At 36.0% G+C, this 25,115-nt stretch overlaps 4 protein-coding genes across 6 annotated transcripts; 2 read left to right on the top strand and 2 right to left on the bottom strand.

Annotated features, from left to right (window-relative positions):
* Window positions 1–1,138: 1,138 nt before the first annotated feature.
* Window positions 1,139–4,183, bottom strand: LOC113735276 (uncharacterized). The gene is made up of 3 exons (XM_027262304.2): window positions 3,554–4,183; window positions 3,378–3,447; window positions 1,139–3,212 (listed from the first exon to the last, which is right to left on the bottom strand). The coding sequence occupies exons 1-3, from the start codon at window positions 3,883–3,885 to the stop codon at window positions 1,278–1,280; spliced, it is 2,337 nt and encodes a 778-aa protein (XP_027118105.2). The 5' UTR covers window positions 3,886–4,183; the 3' UTR covers window positions 1,139–1,277.
* A 5,653-nt stretch (window positions 4,184–9,836) lies between these two features.
* LOC113735302 (ethylene-responsive transcription factor RAP2-3-like) lies at window positions 9,837–11,462 on the top strand. The gene is made up of 2 exons (XM_027262325.2): window positions 9,837–10,261; window positions 10,393–11,462. Exons 1-2 carry the CDS (start codon window positions 10,057–10,059, stop codon window positions 11,172–11,174), a joined length of 987 nt encoding a protein of 328 aa, XP_027118126.1. The 5' UTR covers window positions 9,837–10,056; the 3' UTR covers window positions 11,175–11,462.
* Window positions 11,463–17,875: 6,413 nt separating this feature from the next.
* LOC113735312 (large ribosomal subunit protein eL19y) lies at window positions 17,876–20,086 on the top strand. The gene is made up of 4 exons (XM_027262335.2): window positions 17,876–18,076; window positions 19,017–19,453; window positions 19,720–19,778; window positions 19,869–20,086. The coding sequence occupies exons 1-4, from the start codon at window positions 17,965–17,967 to the stop codon at window positions 19,891–19,893; spliced, it is 633 nt and encodes a 210-aa protein (XP_027118136.1). The 5' UTR covers window positions 17,876–17,964; the 3' UTR covers window positions 19,894–20,086.
* Window positions 20,087–20,996: 910 nt separating this feature from the next.
* On the bottom strand, window positions 20,997–25,091 carry LOC113735324 (probable ethylene response sensor 1). 3 transcript variants are annotated; one of them, XM_027262345.2, is made up of 6 exons: window positions 24,608–25,083; window positions 22,871–23,779; window positions 22,305–22,673; window positions 21,938–22,201; window positions 21,388–21,515; window positions 20,997–21,295 (listed from the first exon to the last, which is right to left on the bottom strand). In XM_027262345.2, exons 2-6 carry the CDS (start codon window positions 23,774–23,776, stop codon window positions 21,190–21,192), a joined length of 1,773 nt encoding a protein of 590 aa, XP_027118146.1. In that variant the 5' UTR covers window positions 23,777–23,779; window positions 24,608–25,083; the 3' UTR covers window positions 20,997–21,189. The 3 variants fall into 3 exon arrangements, with proteins under 3 accessions (XP_027118146.1, XP_071922973.1, XP_027118153.1); XM_072066872.1 differs by lacking the exon at window positions 21,938–22,201 and having other exon boundaries at window positions 24,608–25,091; XM_027262352.2 differs by having other exon boundaries at window positions 22,871–25,085.
* Window positions 25,092–25,115: the final 24 nt, after the last annotated feature.

Genomic DNA, 25,115 nt, shown 5'->3' with positions numbered 1-25,115 from the left:
TCTTCTGAAGTTTTTGAAACACACGATTCAGAATTTTTTTTTTTTTTTTTTGTTAAATACTAATGTTGTCACTATCTCATTGTAGTAAATATATGGCTCATAACTCGATTATGGGTTTCTTGGATAATTAGGGTAGGCAGCAAAAATTTACATGGAACATATAGAATTAAACATGCTGAGAGTTTCCGGGAAAGGAAATTGGGGTCGTGGTTTACTCTAAATTGACTATCACAGGTGGCAACGAGTGTAGAGCTGTTTTTCTAGCAGTTTATGGTTTGTGTGTTGAAACTTTTGTAAGTATGATTGTAGAATCATATTCAATGATTTGAACAGATTTCCAGCTGGGCTATCTATATATTTCAAGGTTGACTGTAGTTCACCAGTTTGTGATTATTTTCAATGAATGACAGATCAGTTGACGACATGGCATCGTGTTGCTCTTGTCTAAGCCAGGAAAAGTAAAGGAATTATAGTGCCCAAAACAAAGAAACTGATGAGAAGAAAATTGTGGCGTGGGTACTACTGTTGGGAAATTAAAAAAAAAAAATGGGGTGGACACAACATCCGCAAGTTTAGAACGGCGTCTATGACGCCGGAAGTCTAGTCTCTCTTCACTGATCTTGCTAGAACTGGGAAATTAAAAATCGTACGATTGGAAAGAGATCACGTGCTCCCTTAAATCTGGCATCTATTCGAATGAAATAGGTTATTTGAGTGGTCTTCAAGGCTCAAAAGGAAACATGTGGTCCGGGTACTACCGTTGGACGAATTCATTCAATTTGGCTGTGACAATCACCCTTTTTTTTTTTTTTGTCTTTTCTATTTTCAATAGAAGAGAAGTAAATATAAGAAGCGAGGTTGGAGGAGGAGGAATTTGATTCAAAACTTCTGAATCTTGGGTCTCAATCTTAATGACTGATTCGAGTATTAACACGATCGCTTTGATGTCACATAAATTCGAGACTTTCAATTTTTTTTCCTTTTTTGCTCTGAAATAAGTGGATTTCTTCGATAATTCCAGCGTTACTGCCCTCTTTCATTGTAAAGGAGGACTACCTTAATCAACGTTTTATATCAGTACTAGTACCATCTTTTCTGCAACTCACAATTGATGTGAAGCAATGAAGCGTTGGTAAAGTAATCAAATGCTCGAAAATAAGTTTCACTGATAAAAGGTTTTTTGACGATTAACTAGTTTTTGTCTCTTATTATAGTGAGCACCCCCACTACACATTCTGCATACATAATATTTCAACTGAATGTGAATGACAACTGCTTCAAAATCCCTGAATCTTGGAAAGGATCTTAATCAGGACGACTATGAGAGAAATCTTCAAGAAGGGCGGGCCTAATTGCCAGAAACAGAGTGACCATGAGAGCGCCAGGATAGTTGGTATAAGAATTCTCAATTTCTGTGAGTATGTTGTTGGTTGATGAGTCTGCTCCGCAAGCTCCAGCATAACCCTCTCAAGAAAATTCAGTTTTGAGTTGCTTTTACAATCATTCCCATTTCGGATGCTCTTGTCAATGATGCCATCATTGTCAATGTTCTGAGGGCACGTAGGTACTTGTTGTGTTCTTACATTTTGATTTTCCTCCATGTCCTGTTCTTCTTTCTTTCCATTGATTTTCAGTTCTTTCACCTCCGCACATACTTCCTCCAACGAGTCCATGGGCCAAATTGGCTCAGCATTGGATTCGACGGAGGAGTCTCCTGTTCCTTCCGAACTATCTTCCACTTTGTCAGTCATATTTGCCTCATCTGCATCATCATCTCCTTCATCATGAAGGCTATCTTCCTCTGGCCTCGTTTGATTATGCTCTTCTATAGTGACATTGACTGCATAATTCACCTGGGATCGACCCTCAACTTCCTCCAGTTGTTTTTCATTGTCACCATTGAGATTTTTCTGTATTTCAACTAACTGCATTGGTGAGTTCTCACTCTCTATAACCCTGTCGTCTGAAGCTGGTTCATTTACAATATTCTCCTTCCTTGCTTCAGCGGCTTCAGCAGACGGCTGAAGTTCTGTAAAGCCATCATCACTTCCAATCTCAGGCTTCAGCAGACGGCTGAAATCCTCACATGTTTCATCCTCAGATGTTAGCTCATCGAAGACAGAGTTATCTTCGTGATCAACATTTGAAAAAAATCCTGGTTTTTCAGTATGTAGCTTTTGTTGGTTGCTAGCTGAAGCAATATTATGTGGGAATTGAGCTGACTCACCATTTGCTTGACTTTCTTCGCAGCTGATAATCTCAGTGTCTCTGGCTTCAGCTTCCTCCATCATTTCATCTTTCTCCTTTACTTCAGCAGATTCAGTGGTAGGCGAGCCAACAAGGCATTTCCTTTGGCCTTTTTCGGACATCGAAGCCACTGTACCTCTGTGCTCGTCTAAATCAATGGCCTCAAGAGTATCATTCCCTTCGGTTTCTTCATTGGCTCCAATGTTCAGTAAGCTATCATGATGATCGCATTTGTTTTCTTCTTCTGCCAACATCAGAATTTGAGCATTGCCTTTGCCCTGATCTCCATGACTTACCTCAAGTTTTTCATTTCTACCATTCACTCCCAAATTTTCAGTGCACGGTGAACCATGAACTAGAGTCATCTGGGTCATGGTGTCACCTTTGCCCTGCCCCACAATAGCCGCTTCAACCTTTTCGATCACTTCCACAGTTTCAAAGGCCAGACAACATTCTTCGCTCTCCGGTCTTTGATCTTTGGTCGGGAGTGGGTTGCCGCTGCTCTCACTTTCTTGATCACAATGAAATGGATTCTCTTGTTCTTCACCGGATTGCAATAATGTACCTGTCCTCTGCTCTATCTTAGTTGTTTCTGCTGCGTCTTGACTATTCAATTCTCCCATATCCTTATCCGAGCAGCAATTAATTTCCATCTCCTCTCCATTACCGTTCTCCAGTTTTTGTTTTTCTTTTTCTGTGCCTTGATCAACAAGAGCTGCCTCAACCGGATCATCTTCTCGAATTATCTCAATTTCTTCCCCAGAAAAGCGGTCAGCAACTTGCTTCGGCTGATGCAGCGCTTGATTTCCAACTAGTGGCAATGGAGATTCTTCCTCCTTGAGGGGAGATGCGTCGAACTGCAAGCTGCTTACCAGTCCGCCGGGAGAATTTGAATGTACAAGTTGTTCAGAATCAGCTACGGGATCCCCTTTTCCATCATCAGCTTCAATCTGGTACTTTTGATCCTGTATTAGATTAATCTAGCGTCAGAAATCTTCTAGTCTTATGCATCAGGGTAACTTTGTGTTATGACAGTGCTTTCGATTTTTCATTTCCCCTTCGTCCAAGTGCAGGTTTCACGTGTTTTGTCTCTACAATTGAAGAACAACTCAAGACACAGTACTAATTACCTGGATGAAGCTTTGATCTGAGGTATCGGTGTTATCGTTCTCATGTATTCCAGTCTTTGCTGTTCCGTTACTAAAAAAGGCAAATAAACAAGCGGAAAAAATCAGCACAAATAATGGAATCAGACTGAGGAAGGGAGAGATTATCGAGTAGAAAGGATCTTTCGGCAATTGCAAACCTCAAGTTTTGATGCGTATCCGTACATGCAGGAGAATCTGAATCGGGAGCAATGAACTTTAGGCCCTTGGCTTGATTTGTGTTTTTGTCCTCCAGCAATTTGTAAGGAATCTCAGCGGATGGAGTTGACGGATCACGGCTGCAATTCTTGATATTACTGGTGGACTTTTGGAGCCGCCTCCTGATGAGGAAAGCTGCAGCAGCACTGGCTACTGCTCCGCCCAAGAAAATAATTCCAACTCCAATCCCTCCACCACCCCCGGCTTTGCCTATTCTGCTGATCACAGTCTTGTTCCTTCGTTGCTTGGGAAAGGTGCTTTTGGGCTCCTCCATCTTCTTCTTCTTGATGATTGTTTTCTCTTTTGTATTTGTTGCTCCTCCTAAAATCCTAGTATTAATTTTCTTCGGGTTTTTTTTCCTTTTTTCTGGGTGGCTCTCCTAGTGTTTCATTTCATTCAAATGGTGGGTTGGTTTTCATTAAAATTGCATGCTGTGACGGCAGGCAGAGAAGGCTCAAAGAGAGTGAGGAGAATTGGTATGGTTGTTTCAGAGCCGACTGAATCTTCCGGCGCTTGAAGCGGACAAAATCATGGTCTACTCTCACTAGTTTTCCACTGCTAGCCGCTAGGTTCCAACTTTTTTATTTTTTTCACCTTTTAGCAGCTAATTCACGTAGGACTACGAACTAGACTCGAGTGGAGTTTTGAACTAATCGAGCCTAGTCTCAATTAAATTTTATTAAATTAGAACTCGAACTCGAGCTCGACGAACCCGTAATTTAAAGCTCGAGCTCAAAAAAAAAAAAAATTTATTTTTTAAAAAAAATAAGTAAAATAATATTTTTTTCTTAATAAATAATAAAATATTAAGAATGTATATGTAATTTTACTATTAAAATAAAAAAATAAAAAATATATATACTTAAAATAAAAAATAAAAATTATTATATATATATATTCGAGCTCGCGAGTCGACTCGCGAGCTAATGAATTTAATATTTTGAGCTCGACTCGAATTTGACTTGAGCCGCTCCAATTCGTCTGCAGCCCTAATTTCATGTTCCGAGAAGCAGCGCTAAAAAACAAAAAAGGTACTCCCTTGCAAAGGTTCAATCAACATTATAGGATCTCTAGCCATGCGCTGCACGTGAGCCGGACCCCCCAAAAAAAAAAGAAAAAGCCAGCCAAACAAGTCCTATAAATGTCACGCGATGCGCGAGGTGGAAAAATGGCAACGTCAAATCAAACGCAACGACGAAAAACACCCAGAATAAAATAAGAGATTTGGAAACAAAAAGAAATGCTAGCCTTTAAAGATAAGTACACATGACAAGACACACGGCAAAGTCTACAGACCAGTTATTAATAATTTTTAATTGTGTACAAATTTGAAGATGACACATCTTAATTTGACTTCGCCCGATGCAAATAATAAATCGAGTAGTTTTGAGTCTTGACAGGTTGAATTAAAATAATGTGAATTGGTGGAAGAATTATCGACAGAACCGAACTAGGGTGGTGCGAGCCTACGCACCCTCCTACTATACTTCTATTTGATGCCTTTTTTTTTTATTTTTTTTTGTGTGTTTTTTTTCAACGGTAAAAGGTCTGATGGCTCTAATGTGTTGTTGGCGCATTTGGTCAAGCCTCCAGTCGAAAAGTCTTCATCCCTTCGATTCCGCTGTCGACTTCCTCTTAGGATTAATTACAGTTTGCTCCCTTCATTGACTGATCAAATGTTAATGATAAATTTTTCATTCAAAATTTTAATCAAATAACACTAATGTCCTTACATAATAGTTCTAGAATAATGTTATATATTTAATCGTAATATGAAACATTTTATTAAAAAAAAAAATACAAAGTCACGTGATTTAAAAAATAAAAGATGATATAATACCAAAGAATTGAAAAATTATATTATGGAGAAAAAATTTAAAAATTCTTAAAATATCTGCACAAGTTGTCCATCGCTTATCTTTCTTCCTTTAAATTGTAAAGAGAGATTGATTTTGATAATTTTTATTTACCTTGTAGCTTTCGCAAAAATGTCATATAAAACATATTAAAAAGTGTTAAAATAAAAAAAAATATAAGCAAACAACTTTCATTCCAAATGCACTGATTAATTTTTATTTCATTTAAAATAAGTACTGCTATCGGCATTGAGATAAATACATTGAATTGCTTAGACTTCATTTTTGTGAATTCTCTAACTCATTTTTGTACTAAAAGATCAAAATGCAGAGTGTAATTATTGTGTTTAGATGCATTTAGCAACTATTAAAGAAATAAGTATTTATATATTACAATTATTTTGTGTGTTTTAGAATTAATTAAGAATATTTTAATCATAAAAATATATAATTTCATCCTAACTTCGTCAAAATGTTGACTAAAAAGGATAAAGTGTATACATTTGAAGTTTAGAGGGGGGTAAAGCATTATAAGAGCTCGAGTTCAAGGGAGCAAGGTGTAATTAACCCTTCTTCTTAATTCTTATTTGTCCTTTCCTCTTGGTGATTCCCGAAGCTGCCTGGCACCTACATAGATGATTGATGCTACAAACACCCTCGAAATTAGACGCATTGAGTTCTCTTTGTTAACTACGGTATACAGCACCCACCTACCCACCACCAAAAAAAAAAGAAAAAGAAAGAGAGAGAGAGGGACGTAGAGCAATTTCTACTTTTGGCACTTAGCGGTGCCAAGATTCCCACCGTTACATTTGTCGCAGCCCCCCTGCGTTAGATCCCCGAGAAGATGTCTCCTTGTTTTATCCTTCTATCCAAATTTCGAACGAGGATCACGCCTTTTTAAAAACAAAAAAAAAAAAAAAAATTCATACAATTCCAACAAGGAGAAAGTTGTTAATTAGGCTGCTTTTTTTTTTTTTTTCCCATAATCTAGACTTATAATTATTCTATGCTATGATCTAGCAGTCATGGAAAAATTAAAAGAGACCAGAATGAGTACGTTACCAGCCCAGACGACTACGAGCTCGTCTGAAAGTCACATGAAGTGGCTTGTCACATTTTGTGATCCCCTGACCTCTCACCCTGCTAATTTTAATGGTGACCGCTGAGTTTAGGTTTGTTAATTAGGCTGCTAGCATGGGAAACAGTTCTTGTGGTCTAGCAAAGGTGTTTACTAGCGTATGCAACTGCAACAGCAAAAGAGTATCAATGCGATATAACATTGTCAAATACATAGGAACCAGCAAAGGCTTGATTGAGTCCAGAGGACCATTAAGCGCAGTTAAATTCTAACAGTAGATTAATACTTTTGCATTCTTTGATGTTGAAGAAAATATCCAACCCCTCCCCACTCCCCACTCCCCAAAAAAAAAAAAACACGCACACACACATACTACCAGTGATCTTCAGGATGCGTTTTTAATCATCCGGCATCAGATTGTGGTCAACATGGTTGTTTGTATTGTTTACCTGCAGCTTAGAGTGCCATGCGCGCGCGTGTTGCATAATTTTTATTTGCTTGGTTACTGTTTAGGCTGGTTAGTGATATCAAGAGGCTGACAGCTCAAACAGGAACCATCAGAAAATATTTTTCGCACCTCTAATTGATATTAGGGTTGTTGGATGTCGTTGTCCAGAAATCACTATGAAAATATAGGTGACAATACTTTTTTAGTTTAGCCTGAAAACGATAAACCATTAGTAGTAAATTTTACGGGGATGGAATGAGACAAGGTGCAGCAGCAACCCCCGAAGAAGAATCATGGTGGGGAGGAAGGACAGTCATTGATTGAATTCAAGAAGAAGAAGCCAAACACCAAATTGGGTCGTGATTATTGCTTGGGCCAACATCCGTCCTTGTAGCTCCATTATTCGTCTAACATGTTGATTGGTGCAGAACGCAGGAGTTGTAGGTGATTGAACTCTGAAAGCCGACTCTGGGACGCAAGACAGGACTTGGGTTATTACAGGAGTTGGGGTTAGGTCACTACTCAATCCAGAGGATTCAGCCCTTCAACTTTTAGTTGGGCCATAGGCCCAAGGCACCCAGTAGTGTAAGCTCTTGGGGCTTTGTTTTGTTTTGTTTTGGGGCTTGGGGGAGAAATCAAATGGAGTTTCTTTACAGCAAGAAAAAATAAAAATATAAACAAGATCAAACATCTTCACAGCGATGAAGATCGAATACCTTGGGAGGAAAATACCTGTTTCGTCCCTCACTTTTTCACAAAAAATAAAAACAAAAACTTTTTTTTTTTTGGTCCCTCATCTTAAAATGAAGTAAATTATTCTCTTGCACTCTGAAAATGAAAGAAATTAGTTTCACAATCACAACCTGATATAGATTTTGGGGATAAAATTGGAACATCACTTCAGATAGAAAGGTTTTTTTAAAGAGAATGGTTTTTTTTTAATGTTATAACTTAATTTTTACCTCCTTATTTATGTTGGCTTAATATCATCATTTTCTCAAAAAAATAATTTAAGTAATTTTTTTTTTTTTAAATGTTGATGTAATATCACGTGCATATCAAGCGTAGTTAGATTTGAAGTGACGAAAACTAAGGTGATGTTCTAGAAGATATGTACCTTTCACTTGCTGTGTTTTGGTTTGTGCAGTGTGTGGTGGAAGCATAGACTATAGAGTCTATAGAGTATAGACTGGGAATTGGTAGCGTAAAGGAAAGAAATCCTCCTCTTTATGGGCTATGCATGCCAGCCAGCCAGCCTGTCATTAGTAGCAATCCAAGGTCCAGCTTAGCTGACGAATCTGCTACCCGTTCACTTTCGGATAAGCAAATCTATCACACTTTACTTTACTTGAGAAAAAATACTGATTTAGGTCGATTCTGCCATCCACGAAAATCACTTCCTCATTGGGTAACGTTGACATTGACAAAGCAAAAATCAAAATGGGGAGCCCATCCGGTCGGATGGGTAGGACCTCTTCCCCATTCAAATATGTCAGCGCATCGGTTAATCTGCGTCTTCGGGTCCAAATCCAATTGCTGATCATTCATTCATTCATTCATGTGATGTGCTGCCCACCAGTTTTCAGGTTTACGATGTGCTCCCCATCCCACGTGGCAGCGCTAGCTTTCTGTTACTGTAAAATACATATTAGGACTACTATTATTTATATTACCAAAGGCTGACCCGCATTTGGCGAAATGGATTTGCTGACTAAACAAAGGAAGTACAGAGTGCCTGCGAAGGTTCGATTGCTGTCCAGAACAACAACAATCACAAGTCACAACCCCCACTTCTTTTTCTAGAATAAAAATTATCCAACAATTGTTTGTTTATTTATTTAATAATCTGGAATGTGCCTGCAACGCGCTAGGGAGGGCGCATGTAATCAAACTTCTTTCCAAGCTCGCTCGGTCAACCTGGTGCTTCTATTTTTAACTTTTTCTATTCTTTTTTACCTCAAAAAAATGAAAAAGAAAAAAAGAAAGCCTTCCCTGATGCTGCTGCACCGCTGTAAATGTAAAATACACTTGACCACATCAGCTGTAAAATGTAAAATACACTTCTAGTTCAAAAAATACAAGGGTAAGATTGACCGCACAAGCTTTTTCGTTTTATGACATTTTCAAATTCCCATCGACCGCTGGATTCTTTTCACAGGGCCTGAAAAATGAAAATCATGAGAAAGAAGAGGGACGCCATAGTTTGAGCCTTTTTTTTTTTTTTTTTTTTTTAGGAAATAGTATGAGCCAATTGTCACTCTTAAATACAAACAAGCATTGCAGACAATGACAACCATTTCAACAGGGTTAGACAGATTATTATTGCACTATGTACATTACGATTTTTTTTTTAACATGCCGATAAGTCATTTACAAAGATACTTTCAAATTGATTATCAATAATATAATTCTCACATTGACGAATCATGACATGCTCCTATAACGATAAGTCATTTACAAAGATACTTTCAAATTGATTATCAATAATATAATTCTCATATCGACAGATAGGATTCGAACACAATCATTTTAAAGTTAATTTTCAAACTATTTAAATTCTCTCTTTTTTTTTCTACCATAATTTTAAATATAATAATTTTCTTAAAAGAAGAAGTAACATTTATAATTTTTTTTTTTTTTAAAAACCAAATACATGCTCTAACAATTATTATTCTACATGTAAATACTACCCGATTGTGTGGGACACACCTAAGGCTTGCGCGCTAAAAGTAATACAGTAGTTGACACTAATTCAACCAAACGCGGGTTTAGTTTGTTAGCGTCACTGTTCACCAACCCTGCCCCTGCTATAAAACCGCGGACCCGTCCCAGGCTCTCTCATTACATATTTACATATAAGTCAGTTAGGATCATCACCGCTGCTGTGAAATTTCCCGCTTCGCGTCTCCCACACTTATCTCTTCTCCTCTCCTCTCCTCTCCTGTTCAGAAGCTACCGCTACTCTACTCTACTTCACCAAGTTAGTCTATGTTATTTAGTTTGACATAATCGTCCCTGTTCCACAAAGTACTGCAAATTTGTAAGCTTAGATCATCAAAAATGTGTGGCGGTGCAATCCTCGAAGGCCTCATCCCGCCCCGCAACAACAACGACGGCACTCGCCGTCTCTCCTCCGCTGACCTCTGGCCCTCCGCTACTGATTTTTGGCCCAACTCTCACCTTGCCAAGCCCAGCCGCTCCAACCCAACTGATGCCCCCCACAAAGCCACGCACGAAACTTGTCACGATCCACATGATGAAGCTGGTAAGTAAGAATCAATAGTAAGTTAATGCTCTTCCGCGCTAGCTAATAGTCATGGCATCATTTCATTATTATCCCTCTCTCGCATTCTTTTTTTTTTTTTTTTTTTTTTGATATTTTGTGCAAACAAACAGGTGGAAAGCAGCAAGTCCTTCCCAAGGGTGCCAAGAGGCAGAGGAAAAACTTATACAGGGGGATCAGGCAGCGACCATGGGGGAAATGGGCTGCTGAGATTCGAGACCCTAGGAAAGGCGTGAGAGTCTGGTTGGGCACTTTCAACACTGCCGAAGAAGCTGCCAGAGCCTACGACAAAGAAGCTCGAAAAATCAGAGGCAAGAAAGCCAAGGTTAACTTCCCAAACGAGGATTCGACCAGTCATCCCACATGCATCCCTTCGCAACCCCAGTACCAACAGGTACACATCCCCAGCCCTCCCACTTTCTGTGGTCCCTCCTCCTCCAATTGCAAGTTCAATCAGCTCCGTGTTGGGTCGTCTGATTGCAATGCCAGTGACTGCTATCACGCGAACAGCATCGATGATTGTGTCCGTTTCAACAATATGATGGGTTTTCGAAATCCAAGCGAAGAGGTTTCTGGTTCTGGTAGTTCCGATAATGAATGTTTTCTTGGCCACCTTAAACAAGTAGCCAAGGCGGCGGAGGAGGAGGCGGCTTCGGTTATAACTGAAAATGATACGAAAGACAATAACAAAGCAGCTGAAAGCGAGGAGTACCAAGTGGAAAAGCTGTCTGAGGAGCTGCTGGCCTATGAGTCCTTCATGAAGTTCTATCAGATTCCTTATATAGATGGGCAGTCCGCAGCTGCATCGGCCAACCCTGCTCAAGAGCTGGCAACTTCTATTCAGCTTTGGAGCTTTGATGATGTCTCACCCGCCAATCGCCCAATGCCTCTGTAACCGCCAATCGCCCAAGTTCGATGGTCTTTTTTTTTTTTTTTTTTTTTGGGAGTCCCAATTGCGTTTTGGTGCCTAGTTTTTGTAGGTTTTGTTATGTAATTGACATTAACTTCTTAAAACATTGGAGGAAATTGTTGTTAGATAGCAGGTTGGTACTCTTGACCGGCTTGTTTAGTTAAAATACCTGTGTAGGTTGGCACTTTGTAATTACTGTTTTTGTGGACATAAAACTTTGTAAGCACTCCTGTTTTCTGTTCCCATCAATGATAAATCTGATCTTTGCTCGTATGGACCCAAACTAACGTATATGCTCAATTTGGGGCATCTTATTATATCAGACGATAAGAAATTCTTCTCTCTTTTTCTTTTTCCAGACAATAAGAAGTTGCTAGCGATTTAGCAAGCCACGTTTGTTTCCACGACTTCCCTACTTTCCTTTTCGTTGTCGTGATGGAACATGTAGAATGCAACTCGGATTAATTTTAAGCGTTTGGTTAAATTAGCCTCCTTGAGTTTTCAATCAATTAGGCTTGCTTTAATTTAGACAATTATATAGAGCAGTAGTATCATCCGATAGCATAGTACAAATATAATTAAAAAAAGGGTGATGTTATTTACATTTCTATTATGTTATTCACACTCTCACAATCTCGTTTTCATTCCGACGAGATCATGTTATTCCTACCTTAATTTCTTCTCCTTGTCCATAAGCTAACTATACCAAATTTGGTCATACAATTAGGGTAGGAGAAGAAATTAGGATAGAGATAATATGGACTTGTCAAAATAAAAATAAAAGGAGTGTAAATAACATATTGCCTTGAAAAAAGAAGATTCTTTGCCCATAATAAATGGGCTTACAATTAGTTGAATATTTTGATTTTGTCAATTTGTCTTTTAGTTGCGTTAATATTCCACTTTGGAATTGTTGATGATTATTCCACGAACTTCAGGTGACGTTCCACTGACAGGACGGTAAAGATGATTCCAACAATCGTTATCTAATGCTTACTGTTCAAGATTCAAGACGCATGCTTGCGTCGAAGATGTCATATGAAGGATGACGAAAGCAAATAGTAGGTTTCTTCATTCTACGTATTTGTTGTAGCTGGGACTTGGGTGTTGGAAGGCAGCCCAAAAGAGATGGGTATTTTAAGATTGTCGTAGGAGATGGGGACATGGCACATTATTATTGTTATCATTCAGCCGGCGCTGCTGGTTTTGTTTCTGGATGTAGTACATAGGCCGCCAACACCTCGGGCGCCCGCTGATTGGCCTCATAAGCTGCTCCTTTTCTACTTGGGCGTTTTTCGTAACCTAATACCTCCTTTTTTTTTTTTTTTTGGTGACAGCACTTCGTACCTGATATTCGATTCACCATGATCAAAGAGCAGGGTTGGCTCCAACGTTCATGCTATTGCTTGGAAAACAGGAAAAGAAGTAGATGCGTGACGTGCAGTATTTGGCATGTTTTTTTAAGGACGTTATTATTTGGCATTTTCGTGTAACATACTAGTAGTAGTGATAAATTATCACCAACTAGACAAGACATAAGAAGTATGATTATTATCCAAAAAAAAAAAAAAAAAAGATAAGATGCATGATTTACCATTCTTACTTGGTGATCAACACACGTTAATAAACTAAGTAGTAGCATGTAACACCATCTCCCTATCGCCTCGTGACGATTAGTACAATAGCAAACTTGTGCATCGAGTAGAGTTATAAACGAATCAAGTCGATTATTTAATGAGTTGAGGTCGAGTTCGAGCCTCGACTCATTTATTTAACAAGTCTAAATTTTGATTTTGAACTTGAACTTGAATTTAAGGGAGTTTGAATGAGCTTGAAAATCATATACAAAGTCGCAATTCATAAAACTTAACTAATTCACTAACCTAATAATTAAGTTAAATTTCACCAAGAAAAATTAGACATACGAATTCCAACAAATGTGAAACAAATCTAGATGCGCATAAATAAATTATTCATGAATTGAATCTAGCTCGACTGGTTTATTGATGAAGGAATATACAAGCCAAATTCGAACTTAGATGAGTCGAAATCGAGCTAAGCTTGCAAAATAGCTTGGTTCCTTTAGCATCTCTAGCATCAAAACAACAACAAACTAATGCTCTAAAAGATGGTTATTTTTCTATTAATTATAAGGTTATTATCACTTTATTTTCTTAAACTATATCACTATTATCAATTTCCCCCATAATATTATTTTTTAGTCTTTTCACCCCATAGATAGTCAACTCAGTTTGTTAATAAATTTTTGACAAAAATACCCTTTTATTTTATGCCATTATTATATTGTTATTATCACTTTATCTCTTTAAATTATAGTGATATAATCGCTTTACTCTCTATATATTCTACCCTATCGTTAATCTAAAAAGTATGTTAAAAAATATTTAAATGTGTTTACCTTTTTTTATATATAATTTAAAATAAAAAAGTTGGAATAATTATCTTCCTTTTTCACTCTAAGATTCCAAAAACATAAAAATAATTATTTTTCTCACAAAATTTTTTTACACTTATTAATATTTTGAAAATAAAAAGTGATAGGAAAGAATGAGACGGATAATTAGATTTTTGCAAAGAAAAAATAAGAAATAATCTAATAGTATTGTATTACTTTAATGTCCTTGGGATTATAACTGGAATTGAGTAATAAACAAAAAGTAAAATATTTTTAAAATAATAAAAATATTGAATTCTTTCTTGTTTGTGTTAAAAAAAAAATTTTGAGCTCTCTCTCTCTCCCCCCTATTTTTCTATTTTTTTTCAATATTAATAAGACTGCCAAGAAGAAAGAGATTAATGTTTTGACTTTTTTTTTCGATACTAAAAGAAGAAGAGCCACTCAAGATTTTTTATTATACAAAAAAAAGGGTACTAGCTTCTAAAATTTTTTAACTTGTTAAGTTGGTTTAATGGTGGGATATATTACTTAAAAAATAATTTTATGGAATAAATTGATAATAAGGTTATAGTTTATGGGGGTAAAATGATAATAATTTTAAAAGTTAAATATGTCTTATCACTTGAATTAATAAACTCCTTAAGTTTGACAATTCGTTTTTGAGGTAAAATGACTAAAAATACGTTAAGAGAAAAATTAATAGTTACACCAAACGTAAAACGGATAAAATGATAATGACCCTTAATTATATTAGCAACAGATCTAAAAGCAGTTCTTCGGCTAATTACTCAGATTATGGTCGAGAAAAAAAAAGTTCGGACATGTACCGATCTGACAAACTTCTGGTACAAATTTATGGGTACCGGGCCGTGTCAGCCCGGCACCCAAACTTCATCCAAATTTTTTTTTTGACTTCTGACACAATGTGTCAGCCCAGCAGGCCAGAAATTTTTTTTTTTTTTAAAGGCTGTTGGCTACCGGGCTGACAATGCCCGGTAGCCAACAAGGTCTGAGAAAAAGCTGGCTGCCGGGTAGAGAGAGCCCGGCAGCCAGTCAAATTGCTTAAAAAAAAAAAAAAAAAAAAACAAGCGGTCTGCAGGCATCTGAAAAAAAGCTTTCAGCCCGAGGCTTCAATCCCAGTACCCCTTGCATTGAATTCACGACAGCAGGTTTAACAGAATCCAATAGACTCGTGGTACATTTTATTTTTTAATTTAATTTCATATTTGAAATAATTGAGGCTTAAATATAAAAGAAAATTTAGTGCAAAAAAGAAAATTTTAAGGGTAGCTTAATAATGCTTGTGACAACCCATTTTTAGTAAGAAAGCAGAAGAAAACTGTTTTATGCACCACTATCGGGTTTGTTTGGATTCATTGTTTTTGAGTCTGTTTTTGAAAAACTGTTTTTCACATTCCAAATGCTATAGTAATGTGTATTTCAAAAACAACTCCAAAAACACTATATCCAAACAATATATCAAAAACAACTCCAAATACATATTTAATATGTTTATTTCAATTTGTATATTTCAATTATGTATAGGATATATATATTATATTAATTTATATTTTATTTTATATAAAATATATTTTTATATTTCTATAATATATTTATACAAATATTATGTATTATATAAATTATATATAATATAAATATGTAATTATACAAATTTATGAATATTAAATATTAAAAATTATATATTTAATATATACATAATATATATGTTTATGTATATTTATAATATACATTTATATTATGTATTATATATAATATTATGCATTTATACATTTATATTAATATACATAATATTAATTATACATTTATACATGATATTAATACCTTTATACATTTATATTTATTATATTAATACACCTATACATAATATTAATATATATTTATAATATATTAATTTATACATTTATAATTTATACACATTTATAATAACATACATTTATACATTTATAAATACATTTATATTATGTATTATATATAATATAAATGCATTTATAAATACATAAATGCATTTATTTATAAATATATATAAATGTATTATAAATACATAAATGTATATAAATATATAAATATAAAAATTATAGTTTATAATTTATAATTTATACATTTAAATAATATTCACTTATAATTTATATATTTATAATAATATACATTTATATATTTATTTATAAATATATATAAATATTTATTTATAAATATATGTAAATATTTATTTATAAATATATGTAAATATTCATTTATAAATATATATAAATATTGATTTATAAATATATGTAAATATTCATTTATAAATATATGTAAATATTCATTTATAAATATATATAAATATTTATTTATAAATATATATAAATATTCATTTATAAATATTTATTTATAAATATTTATTTATAAATATTTATAAATATTCATTTATAAATATTTATAAAGGTATTTACAAAAATATATAAATATATTTATAAATAAATATAAAATTTATAATTTATAATTTATACATTTATATAATATTCATTTACACATTTATAAAATTATTTATATTATGTATTATATATAATATAATACATTTATAATACATTTACATATATTTATATAAATATATAAATATATTTATCTATAAATATTTATAAATGTATTATAAATGCATAAATGTATATAAATATAAAAATATATAAATTATAAATTATAATTTATACATTTATATGATATTCATTTATAATTTATATATTTATAAATGTATTTATATTATTTATTATATATAATATAATACATTTATATTTATTTATAAATATATTTATTTATTTATTTATAAATGTTTATAAATGTATTATAAATGCATAAATGTATATAAATATAATAATATAAAAATTGGAAATTATAATTTATACATTTATATGATATTCATTTATAATTTATACATTTATAATTTATATATTTTTATATAAATATATAAATATATTTATTTATAAATATTTATAAATGTATTATAAATGCATAAATATATATTGTTATAAAAATATAAAAATTATAAATTATAAGAATACTTGAAAATATATTTTAAAAATACATCTAAAAATAATCCATAAAACATCTACAGTAAAAGTTTTTCATATAGTTTTTGAAAAACAACCCCAAAAATAACTAATCCAAACGGACTTGTATTTGAAAAACGAAATACTACAGTGCTGTTTTTAAAAACAACCCCAAAAACAGCTAATCCAAACGGACCCATCAATTCTCAGCAAACAGAGGTTTGGGTACCAGAAAAAGAGCCTGGCATTATGTTATTGCGGAAGTTTAAAAGATTTAATGCCATTGGCGTGTGACTTTGTTTTCATTTAAATCAAGTGCTGTTTTGTGAAGCCTGGTTTTTTTTTTTTTTTTTTAAGCAATTTGACTGGCTGCCGGGCTCTCTCTGCCCGGCAGCCAGCTTTTTCTCAGACCTTGTTGGCTACCGGGCATTGTCAGCCCGGTAGCCAACAGCCTTTAAAAAAAAAAAAATTTTTCTGGCCTGCTGGGCTGACACATTGTGTCAGAAGTCAAAAAAAAAAAAATTGGATGAAGTTTGGGTGCCGGGCTGACACGGCCCGGTACCCATAGATTTGTACCAGAAGTTTGTCAGATCGGTACACGTCCAAATTTTTTCTTTCTCGACCGTAATCTGAGTAATTAGCCCAATTCTTAAGAGCTGGACTTTTGACGGCTGGCTCTGTCATTGGACCCCACTACTGGATTACCTTTTCCCTTGGAAGTCAGCGGGTTATGGTTAATTACTCCTTATGAGCAACTAATAGTACTTATTATGGAAGATTTGTTTTCTTTTTAAGGCATCATTTTGATTGAGGGAATAGGAGGAAACAAAAGGAGCATGAGGGATCAAATCTGTTTTACGTTTGGAAAGGAAAGGATGAGGAGGGGGTAATTTCCTTTTCCCTGCCTAATTTACTTGTGACGTCTTCCTTCCTTTCCTTTCCTTTCCTTTCCATCCTCACTCCAAACAAGAAAATTACTATCCATCACTTTATTACTATTCTCTCAATTGGACGAAGCACCGAAGTCCGAACTATCTTCGTTTGGGCTGGAAATAACCAGTACACATGGTACAGAACGAGCATCCGTCCAATCAGCCTTCAGCGACCCGAAAATCTAAAACTTGGGCCTGGAGGATGGTTAAGCAAAGGCGACCCAAAAGCAAAAAAAGCCCAAAAGAGAAACCCTACGGCTACGATCGAGTGATATAAGTTAGCTCATTTTCGCCGCACCCAGCATTTTCTGGCAGGATTAGCTTAGTAGGCACAGAGAGCAGGTGCCAGAAGAGGAGGAGGAGACGGACCGACCGACGAAGGGATGGTGTCGCTGAAGCTTCAGAAGCGGCTCGCCGCCAGCGTCCTCAAGTGCGGCAGAGGCAAGGTCTGGCTGGACCCCAATGAAGTCAACGAAATCTCCATGGCCAATTCTCGTAAGTTTGTTCCACTCTCCTTGGCTGATCATCTACTCTCTAGTGTTTTCTTTCCTAGTGTTTCAGTGTCTTGATATTGATTGATTGTATCAATCGACTGCTTTAGGGTAACTTTTGGCTTGTATTACTATTAGCGAGGGGATAATGATGCTATTCAAATAGGAGTAAGGATTTATGTGTAAGTCATAAGCATCGACTAACTTAAATGTGAAAAAAAGATTTTTTTCACTTTTTTTTGGGGGGGGGGGATTGTCATGAGGCTTTGTTGTTGGTCTCGACTAACTTTAGGAAGGCTTGTTTCTGAAAATATTCGCAGTGGCCGCCTAAGAGCTTTTACCTCATAGCTTATGCTGCTTTTATTCCTTCCTTGGATGCCTGAGACATCCTTTCGCTCGATCTTCTTCTATGCTCACTATTTTCTCCAGTGCCTTGTTTCTTACCTAGGAGTAATTGCGTCCTATCTGTATTGGCTGTTTTATGGGTTACTGTGGTGTTTTCATTTGGCATAGAAGTTTCAAAGAAATGATCATGCGTCAATGTGCATTTGGTTTCTATATTGTAACCATCTAAATAGCCATAAATGGCGTAAAAAGGATTAAGTATTACCTGTAAGTTTTCTAGGTTTTGTGATGGAGATTGAACTTGCAATAAGGGACTTGTAATAGATCGGATTAGACTACATTTCTTAGCACCCCAAAAAGAAAAAACTACTTTCCTCCTACGGGAGCTACATGAACGCTCGTCCTGCAAATGCCGGGTGGGCTAGGGGTTTCAAATTCATACAATGCAAAAACTATTGTTCAACTAAACTGAACTGACTGCAAGGTTTCTGATAGGTTTTGTTTTGTAACATATTTTGTAATTGCTATTTTGTGTTGATTTTGAGAGCAACTTCACCAGAATTGATAGATTTATGTTGCTGTTGGTTGGTTAAATACAGGCCAAAACATAAGAAAGCTGGTGAAGGATGGTTTCATCATCAGGAAGCCTACCAAGATTCATTCAAGGTCTCGTGCTCGCCGGATGAAAGAGGCCAAGCGAAAGGGCCGCCACTCTGGATATGGTAAGCGCAAGGGTACAAGGGAGGCAAGGTTGCCTACAAAAGTTCTTTGGATGAGGAGGATGAGAGTGCTTAGGCGCTTGCTTAGAAAGTACAGAGAGTCAAAGAAGATTGACAAGCACATGTATCATGACATGTACATGAAGGTCAAGGGTAATGTTTTCAAGAACAAACGTGTGCTAATGGAGAGCATCCACAAGTCCAAGGCTGAGAAGGCTAGAGAGAAGACCTTGTCTGATCAGTTTGAGGCTAAACGAGCAAAGAATAAGGCAAGCAGAGAAAGAAAGATTGCTAGGAGGGAGGAACGTTTGGCCCAGGTTAGATATTGCCTAATTGTTTTCCCCATTGGCTGTTTCTCCCTGATTTATCAGTACCATAGATTCAGGAACTGTTTGGAGTGGATTTCTTTGTTGGTGCATCTTGAAATGATTACATACCCGTACATGTTACATAATAGTGCTTCCATGTGTTTTTCCCTGTATCATGTAAAAGAATTGGACACGTGTAGTTTGATTTATCATTACTGCACAAGTTTTATGCATCAGTAAAAATTTTAAGGGTGTTTTGCATGCATATAAAACAGGGGCCTGGAGAGAGACCTGTTCAGCCAGCAGTATCAGTACCTCCAGCACAAACAGCTCAGTAAGTGCATTGTTGCTGATCCACTCGATACATTGTTACTGATTTTTGCTTTAATGAATTTTTTGTCTGAATTGCTCTGTTAATGTTCAGGGTATCGAAGAAATCAAAGAAGTGACTGAATGAGAGAAGAGGGGGGCATTTGTTGCGCTGTATCATCGTTAAGTCCTTCATAGTGTTGCAATTTAGTGTTATTGGCTACTGACTGTTGTTTTGCCCTTCTTTCTTGAAAGTACTCTGTTACGCAGATTCAGATGGAAGGAGTTTTTGGTATCTTAATATTATGCACCAATTGTGGCTTGGTTTCTTTACGTCCTCACTTCGGTTTAGCTTTTCCACCAAGGCTCTTAAATTCAAGTGACCTGGTTTCATGTCAATTGGGTGCGGATGCATTGGGAAAGAGGGGTTTAAGGGATGATAGGCTATATTGCTGTAAAAATAATAATTTTCATTCAAGCCAAGTCTATGCACGTATTGATGCCTAGGTGTAAATCGTAAATCACGCAGTTAAATGTAGAAGCCGGAAAAGTCTCTCTTTGCGCTTTTTTTTTTTTTTTTTTTTTAAATTTTCCGGGTTCAAAGTGGTTTGGTTAGCTTTGATTTCGATCGCCGCCCCAGGATGTCTTGGGAACCATAGGCCCTCACTACCCAAATGCCATTTTTTCGGGGAAGTCTACCGGAAAGGTTTATTTGCCTGGAAGCTTTCTCCGAGAATTTTAGCGTGAAAATAGTCTCATGAGAAAGTCATCCAATTAAGCCAACACGATGGCGACCGGGCAGGAAAAGTTTCTTTCCCACTGATCAGGAGAGAATCTTTTTGGTTAGTCATTACCATACAGGGTTTTGCTTCAACGATAGAAATCCATTTGAGCGCTCATCTTGAAAGCTTATTCATAATGGTGCAGGGGATTTAAATATCTTTGGCAGAGTTTGGATAGGGCATTTTTTAAAAGATAAGGCCTTGCTTGGATTGCTTGTTTCCGTCGAAAAATATTGTCGTTTTCCGTGATCACATTTTCCTATCACCTTTTTTCCTCACATATATCAAATCGCTACAGTAATTTTTCCATGAAAAATGACGAAAAATGCAATCCAAACACAACCTAAGTTTTTCATATACAATTGTTACGATAATACACAAATAAAAATAACCTCAAAAATATCAAAAATAATTTCAAAAACACAAAAAGTAACATTAAAAACACCAAAAATAACATCATCTACAGTAAAAATTTTTCACTTATATTATTACAGTAAAATATTTCAAAAACACTTCAAAAAACAATTAAAACACTCTAAAAAACAGCTAATCCAAAGAAGCTTATTTTGATCATTATCTCTGCTATAACAGTCGGCACAAGGGGGAAAGTTTGGCTGCATCTCTGTGTAGTCCTGATTTCAAAAGGTTACCTCTTCATTTGGGTTTACAGATCCCAAGTTTGACGATGAATGTAACTGTGGTGCCTTTGCCGAGGCCTTCACTCTCAATCCGGATGTGGCCTCCCATTAGATTTGTAAGCCTAAAATTGTCAATTAAATATCACAGGTATTCGTCAATGGACTGATCCTGCAGGGGACTGTACAAACTGGAATCAACAAGTCACATGCATACCGTTTGCAAATGGCAAGGCCAAGACCTGCACCACTACCGCTCTGACTTGAAGAACTATAACGCTTGACAAACTTGGTAAAGACTAAAGGAATTTCTTGGGGATCAATACCCTGCCCAGTATCCATAACCTGCAACGCAAATATTTGGAAAGCGTTATGTTTTATATTTACCAAGCAACCATGACGGTGAATGATATGAATAATGGCTATGCTTCAACGAGAGTATAATGAAAGTAGACCCTAACTGGTTAAAAGAAACCATCTTCTAGTCTTAAAGTATGGCCTTTCAATAAACCATACAGTATGTGTGAAGACAAAGGATTGGCACAGAAACAAAAGGTTACAACTGTTTTTTCACAGTGATGATTTTTAATCAAGTGTAGACATGGAGTGCTGACAGCCAAAGCCAAATAAACCAATTGGCATGTGCATCAATGCCTTCACAAAATTCAGACTGATCAATTGGCATGTGCATCAATGACAAGACAAGCAATAAAACTGATTAAGAATACTGAAATTTCCCCTATCAAAAGGAAAATTGAATTCTCAACCTGCACTTGTAAGTAGTAGAATTGGCCATTGCAAAAAGCAGCTTCCGAAAGTTCCCAGTCTCTAATGTACTTCAGCTTGGGAGCAGAAACAAAAATTCTAACAGAACCCTCCTTTGTAAACTTAACAGCATTTCCCACAATATTCAATATTGTTTGCAGCAGCTTATTTTCATCCCCAATAGCATAGAGAGGCAAATCTGGACTCAAAATCAAACTAACCGATAACTTTTTTACACATGCAATTGGCTTTATCAAATTTATAACCTGCAGTTTAAGGACACAAAAGCTTCACTAACTAAAATATTGCATCAAAAAGGGGAACAGACAAACAGAGTCACATAAAAACAACCTAGACAAATTTATCTACCTCTCGAAAAACACCATGAAGATTGAATGCTTTAACATCCAATTTGAGGCTGCCATCTTCAAGGCTCGAAAGCTCCAGAACATCACTAATGAGTGTTGCTATAAGATTGCAACTCTTAAGTATCATCTCTATTACAACCCTTTGATCCAGAGTTAGTTCAGTCTCCAAGAGCAGTGAACACAACAAGAGAACTGTATTTATTGGTGTTCTCATTTCATGGTTCATCATAGCCAGGAAATCATTACGAGCATAGATAGCTGCCTCTGCTTCTTTTCGAGCCGAATTCAAAGCAACATTTTGCTCTATGAGCTTGTGGTGTGCCCACATAGATTCTTCAAGAATTGCAGCATGTGAAAGAGCAACTGCAACCTAACCAAATCATAACAGTTCAGCAGAAAAAACTTAGTCAACTTAATTAGTATCAGTTTAACTCGAATTATAAAATTGTAGAAGTGCACATTGTACTGTTTCACCAGGTAACGGCCCTTAGAACATATATTGACATGTTAGCAATACCAAAATTTCAGCAAGGCACTTGATGAGGAAAATTTGAGTTTATTCTACACCTGGTCGGCAACAACTTCAATAAGTTCTAACTCATGATTACGCCATTTTCTTACACCGTTCATAGGTAGTATTAATACCATCAGCGCATAACTTTTTGAAGAAACTTCAGGCCAGTTGTGGATTTGGAAATCCAAGATGTTTAAAAGAGGTATGCGAACAGCAACAACTTCAGGGGCACTATATCTTCGAAATGCAGGCCTGATCCTGGCCAGAGGGCAGGCATGTGGAAGACGAACTGCTTTAGCGCTATTGAAGACTTCACTGACGTCGGGAAGATTAACAGGCACGGTTGACCCAGCAGGTATGAGAGAGTTAAGAGTATGAGAAAGTTGGAGATTGAGACCTCGTCTTGATGGCATCCACAGGGCACATTCCTCCAATTGTAAACATCTACCCAACTCAACAAGAGTGGTCCTTAATATGGTTTTCCTGTCAAGGGTACTCCTGATTTCGTGAGTTAGCATTCTAACATGCCTTCCAGATTCCTCCTGTTTTATAACAATGCCCATCTCTCTGTCCAGCTCGTCAACCTTACTCTTCAAAAATAATTCCTGGTTCCTCACACTTAGCAGATCAGGAATAATATGAACAAGCATCAGTGCAGTAGCACATGACACAACCGCAGTGGACATTTTTGCTATTGCCAAGGCTACTGCAACAGTTTTAGAGTGAACGGAGAATGTCCACAGACTTATAAAGTGGGATGCTCCACAGAGAATAATAAATGCACCAAACTGGATTAGCACCCATCGGTAAGGGAAGAAAGCAGATTTCTGGACAAAATATACAAGTTCCACCGGAATGGAGAAATAGGCAAATGCAATAAAAAGGTCCGCAATATACTGAAAATTTAACAACTGCTCCTCAGCTGCCCACTGAGGCTCAACACAATCACAGGAGATCATCACCTGGCAAAAAATCAGGGAGAAGCAGGGGATATACCATCATACCAAAAAACATGTCACTGCGTTTGATAAAGTACTAGTGCTTGACTCACAGTAGTATGAAGGATAATTTTTATTTTCCATTTTTAACCTGAAAGGCTTTTTACCTTATCTTTTTTTTTTTTTTTTTTTTTTTGTCTCCTGTACTTTGTAGCATCATTTCTCAAACAATAATGACTTCGCCCTTGATAATTTATAGACTCAGGGGGGAAAAAGTGATCGCACATACTGCAAAGCTTTGTCCAAAAAGATCTATGAACATCAAAACCTGATAAATGCTAAAAAATAAATAAATAAAGAGATGACGAAAATATTTCTTTACATCCCACACAAGTGGGTATAAACTAAATAATTATGAGGTATGAAGTTTGACAATGCTACAGAAGACAAGTATCTTTTTGCGAGTACTCTCTTCATATCTGCAGAGAAGACCCATACTCTTAAAAGATCGGTTCTAGTACGATGCTGGACAGAGCAGAAGCCAGGCAAGTAGAAAGAACTCTGAGTGGCCATGAATATATATATTTTTTAAAGAAACAACTGATTTCCACCCAAATCCAAGTTTTCCCAGAATTTCTCATTAAAAGGAACTAAAATAAGAGCAGGCATTTCCCCAAGAAAATTTATAGGACTAATTTCCACCCAAATTCAAGTGTTCCCCGAATTTCTCATTAAACGAACTGAAATAAGAGCGAAAAGCTTAATCCTATATTGAATACTGGCACACAAAGTAAGTAGAGCATTAAATGGCAGAAAGAATTTCGAGGGAGGAGATAAGAATGGAAGTATCACCTTCAACCTTATTTCCAGAATGGTCGGAAGCGAAAGTGAATTACGTAATCTGCCCTCTAAAATTTATGGATTCGTCCAATTCAAAAGGAAGAGGGTGCCAAGATTGACCATCTTTTCCACTCACAACTTCCATGCGTATCCTTTTCTGCAAGCACGAAGACAAAAGTGCGAGAGAGTCTCCAAATTCAATGAATCCACGCGCCAGGTGGTAGTATAAGTATTAGCCGCCCAACGTTTTCGCTATTTGTTTCTCATGATTGGAGAAGAAACTATGGCCCTGGTTGGATTGCAATTCTATGAAATTCTTGAAAAGAAAAAAAAAAACTTTTTATGAAGAATCGCGTTAAGAGTCGTATACTGTAATATATGAAGTAAAAAATAATGTTCATAAAAAAAACGTAGAATTTTTTTTTTTTTTGATAAAAAATAACTTTCCAATACATAATAAAGAAAAAGTGATTATAAGATGAAATAGCATTTATGACACTCAGGCTCTTGACACCCATCC

Source organism: Coffea arabica, chromosome 1e (assembly GCF_036785885.1).
Source record: "Coffea arabica cultivar ET-39 chromosome 1e, Coffea Arabica ET-39 HiFi, whole genome shotgun sequence".
Lineage (NCBI taxonomy): Eukaryota > Viridiplantae > Streptophyta > Magnoliopsida > Gentianales > Rubiaceae > Coffea > Coffea arabica.
This window is presented reverse-complemented; position numbering and strand designations above follow the sequence as displayed.

What these genes read in the sequence shown, in the direction of transcription:
- LOC113735276 (XM_027262304.2), bottom strand. Translation starts at nt 3,885, where the DNA reads ATGGAGGAGCCCAAAAGCACCTTTCCCAAGCAACGAAGGAACAAGACT. An exon ending in GATACGCATCAAAACTTGAG is followed by an intron (nt 3,448 to 3,553) that starts GTTTGCAATTGC and finishes TGCCTTTTTTAG; the next exon opens with TAACGGAACAGCAAAGACTG. An exon ending in CAGATCAAAGCTTCATCCAG is followed by an intron (nt 3,213 to 3,377) that starts GTAATTAGTACT and finishes AATCTAATACAG; the next exon opens with GATCAAAAGTACCAGATTGA.
- LOC113735302 (XM_027262325.2), top strand. Translation starts at nt 10,057, where the DNA reads ATGTGTGGCGGTGCAATCCTCGAAGGCCTCATCCCGCCCCGCAACAAC. An exon ending in CGATCCACATGATGAAGCTG is followed by an intron (nt 10,262 to 10,392) that starts GTAAGTAAGAAT and finishes GCAAACAAACAG; the next exon opens with GTGGAAAGCAGCAAGTCCTT.
- LOC113735312 (XM_027262335.2), top strand. Translation starts at nt 17,965, where the DNA reads ATGGTGTCGCTGAAGCTTCAGAAGCGGCTCGCCGCCAGCGTCCTCAAG. An exon ending in AATCTCCATGGCCAATTCTC is followed by an intron (nt 18,077 to 19,016) that starts GTAAGTTTGTTC and finishes GGTTAAATACAG; the next exon opens with GCCAAAACATAAGAAAGCTG. An exon ending in GGGAGGAACGTTTGGCCCAG is followed by an intron (nt 19,454 to 19,719) that starts GTTAGATATTGC and finishes CATATAAAACAG; the next exon opens with GGGCCTGGAGAGAGACCTGT.
- LOC113735324 (XM_027262352.2), bottom strand. Translation starts at nt 23,776, where the DNA reads ATGATCTCCTGTGATTGTGTTGAGCCTCAGTGGGCAGCTGAGGAGCAG. An exon ending in TCTACTACTTACAAGTGCAG is followed by an intron (nt 21,516 to 21,937) that starts GTTGAGAATTCA and finishes TTTGCGTTGCAG; the next exon opens with GTTATGGATACTGGGCAGGG. An exon ending in GGCCTTGCCATTTGCAAACG is followed by an intron (nt 21,296 to 21,387) that starts GTATGCATGTGA and finishes TGACAATTTTAG; the next exon opens with GCTTACAAATCTAATGGGAG.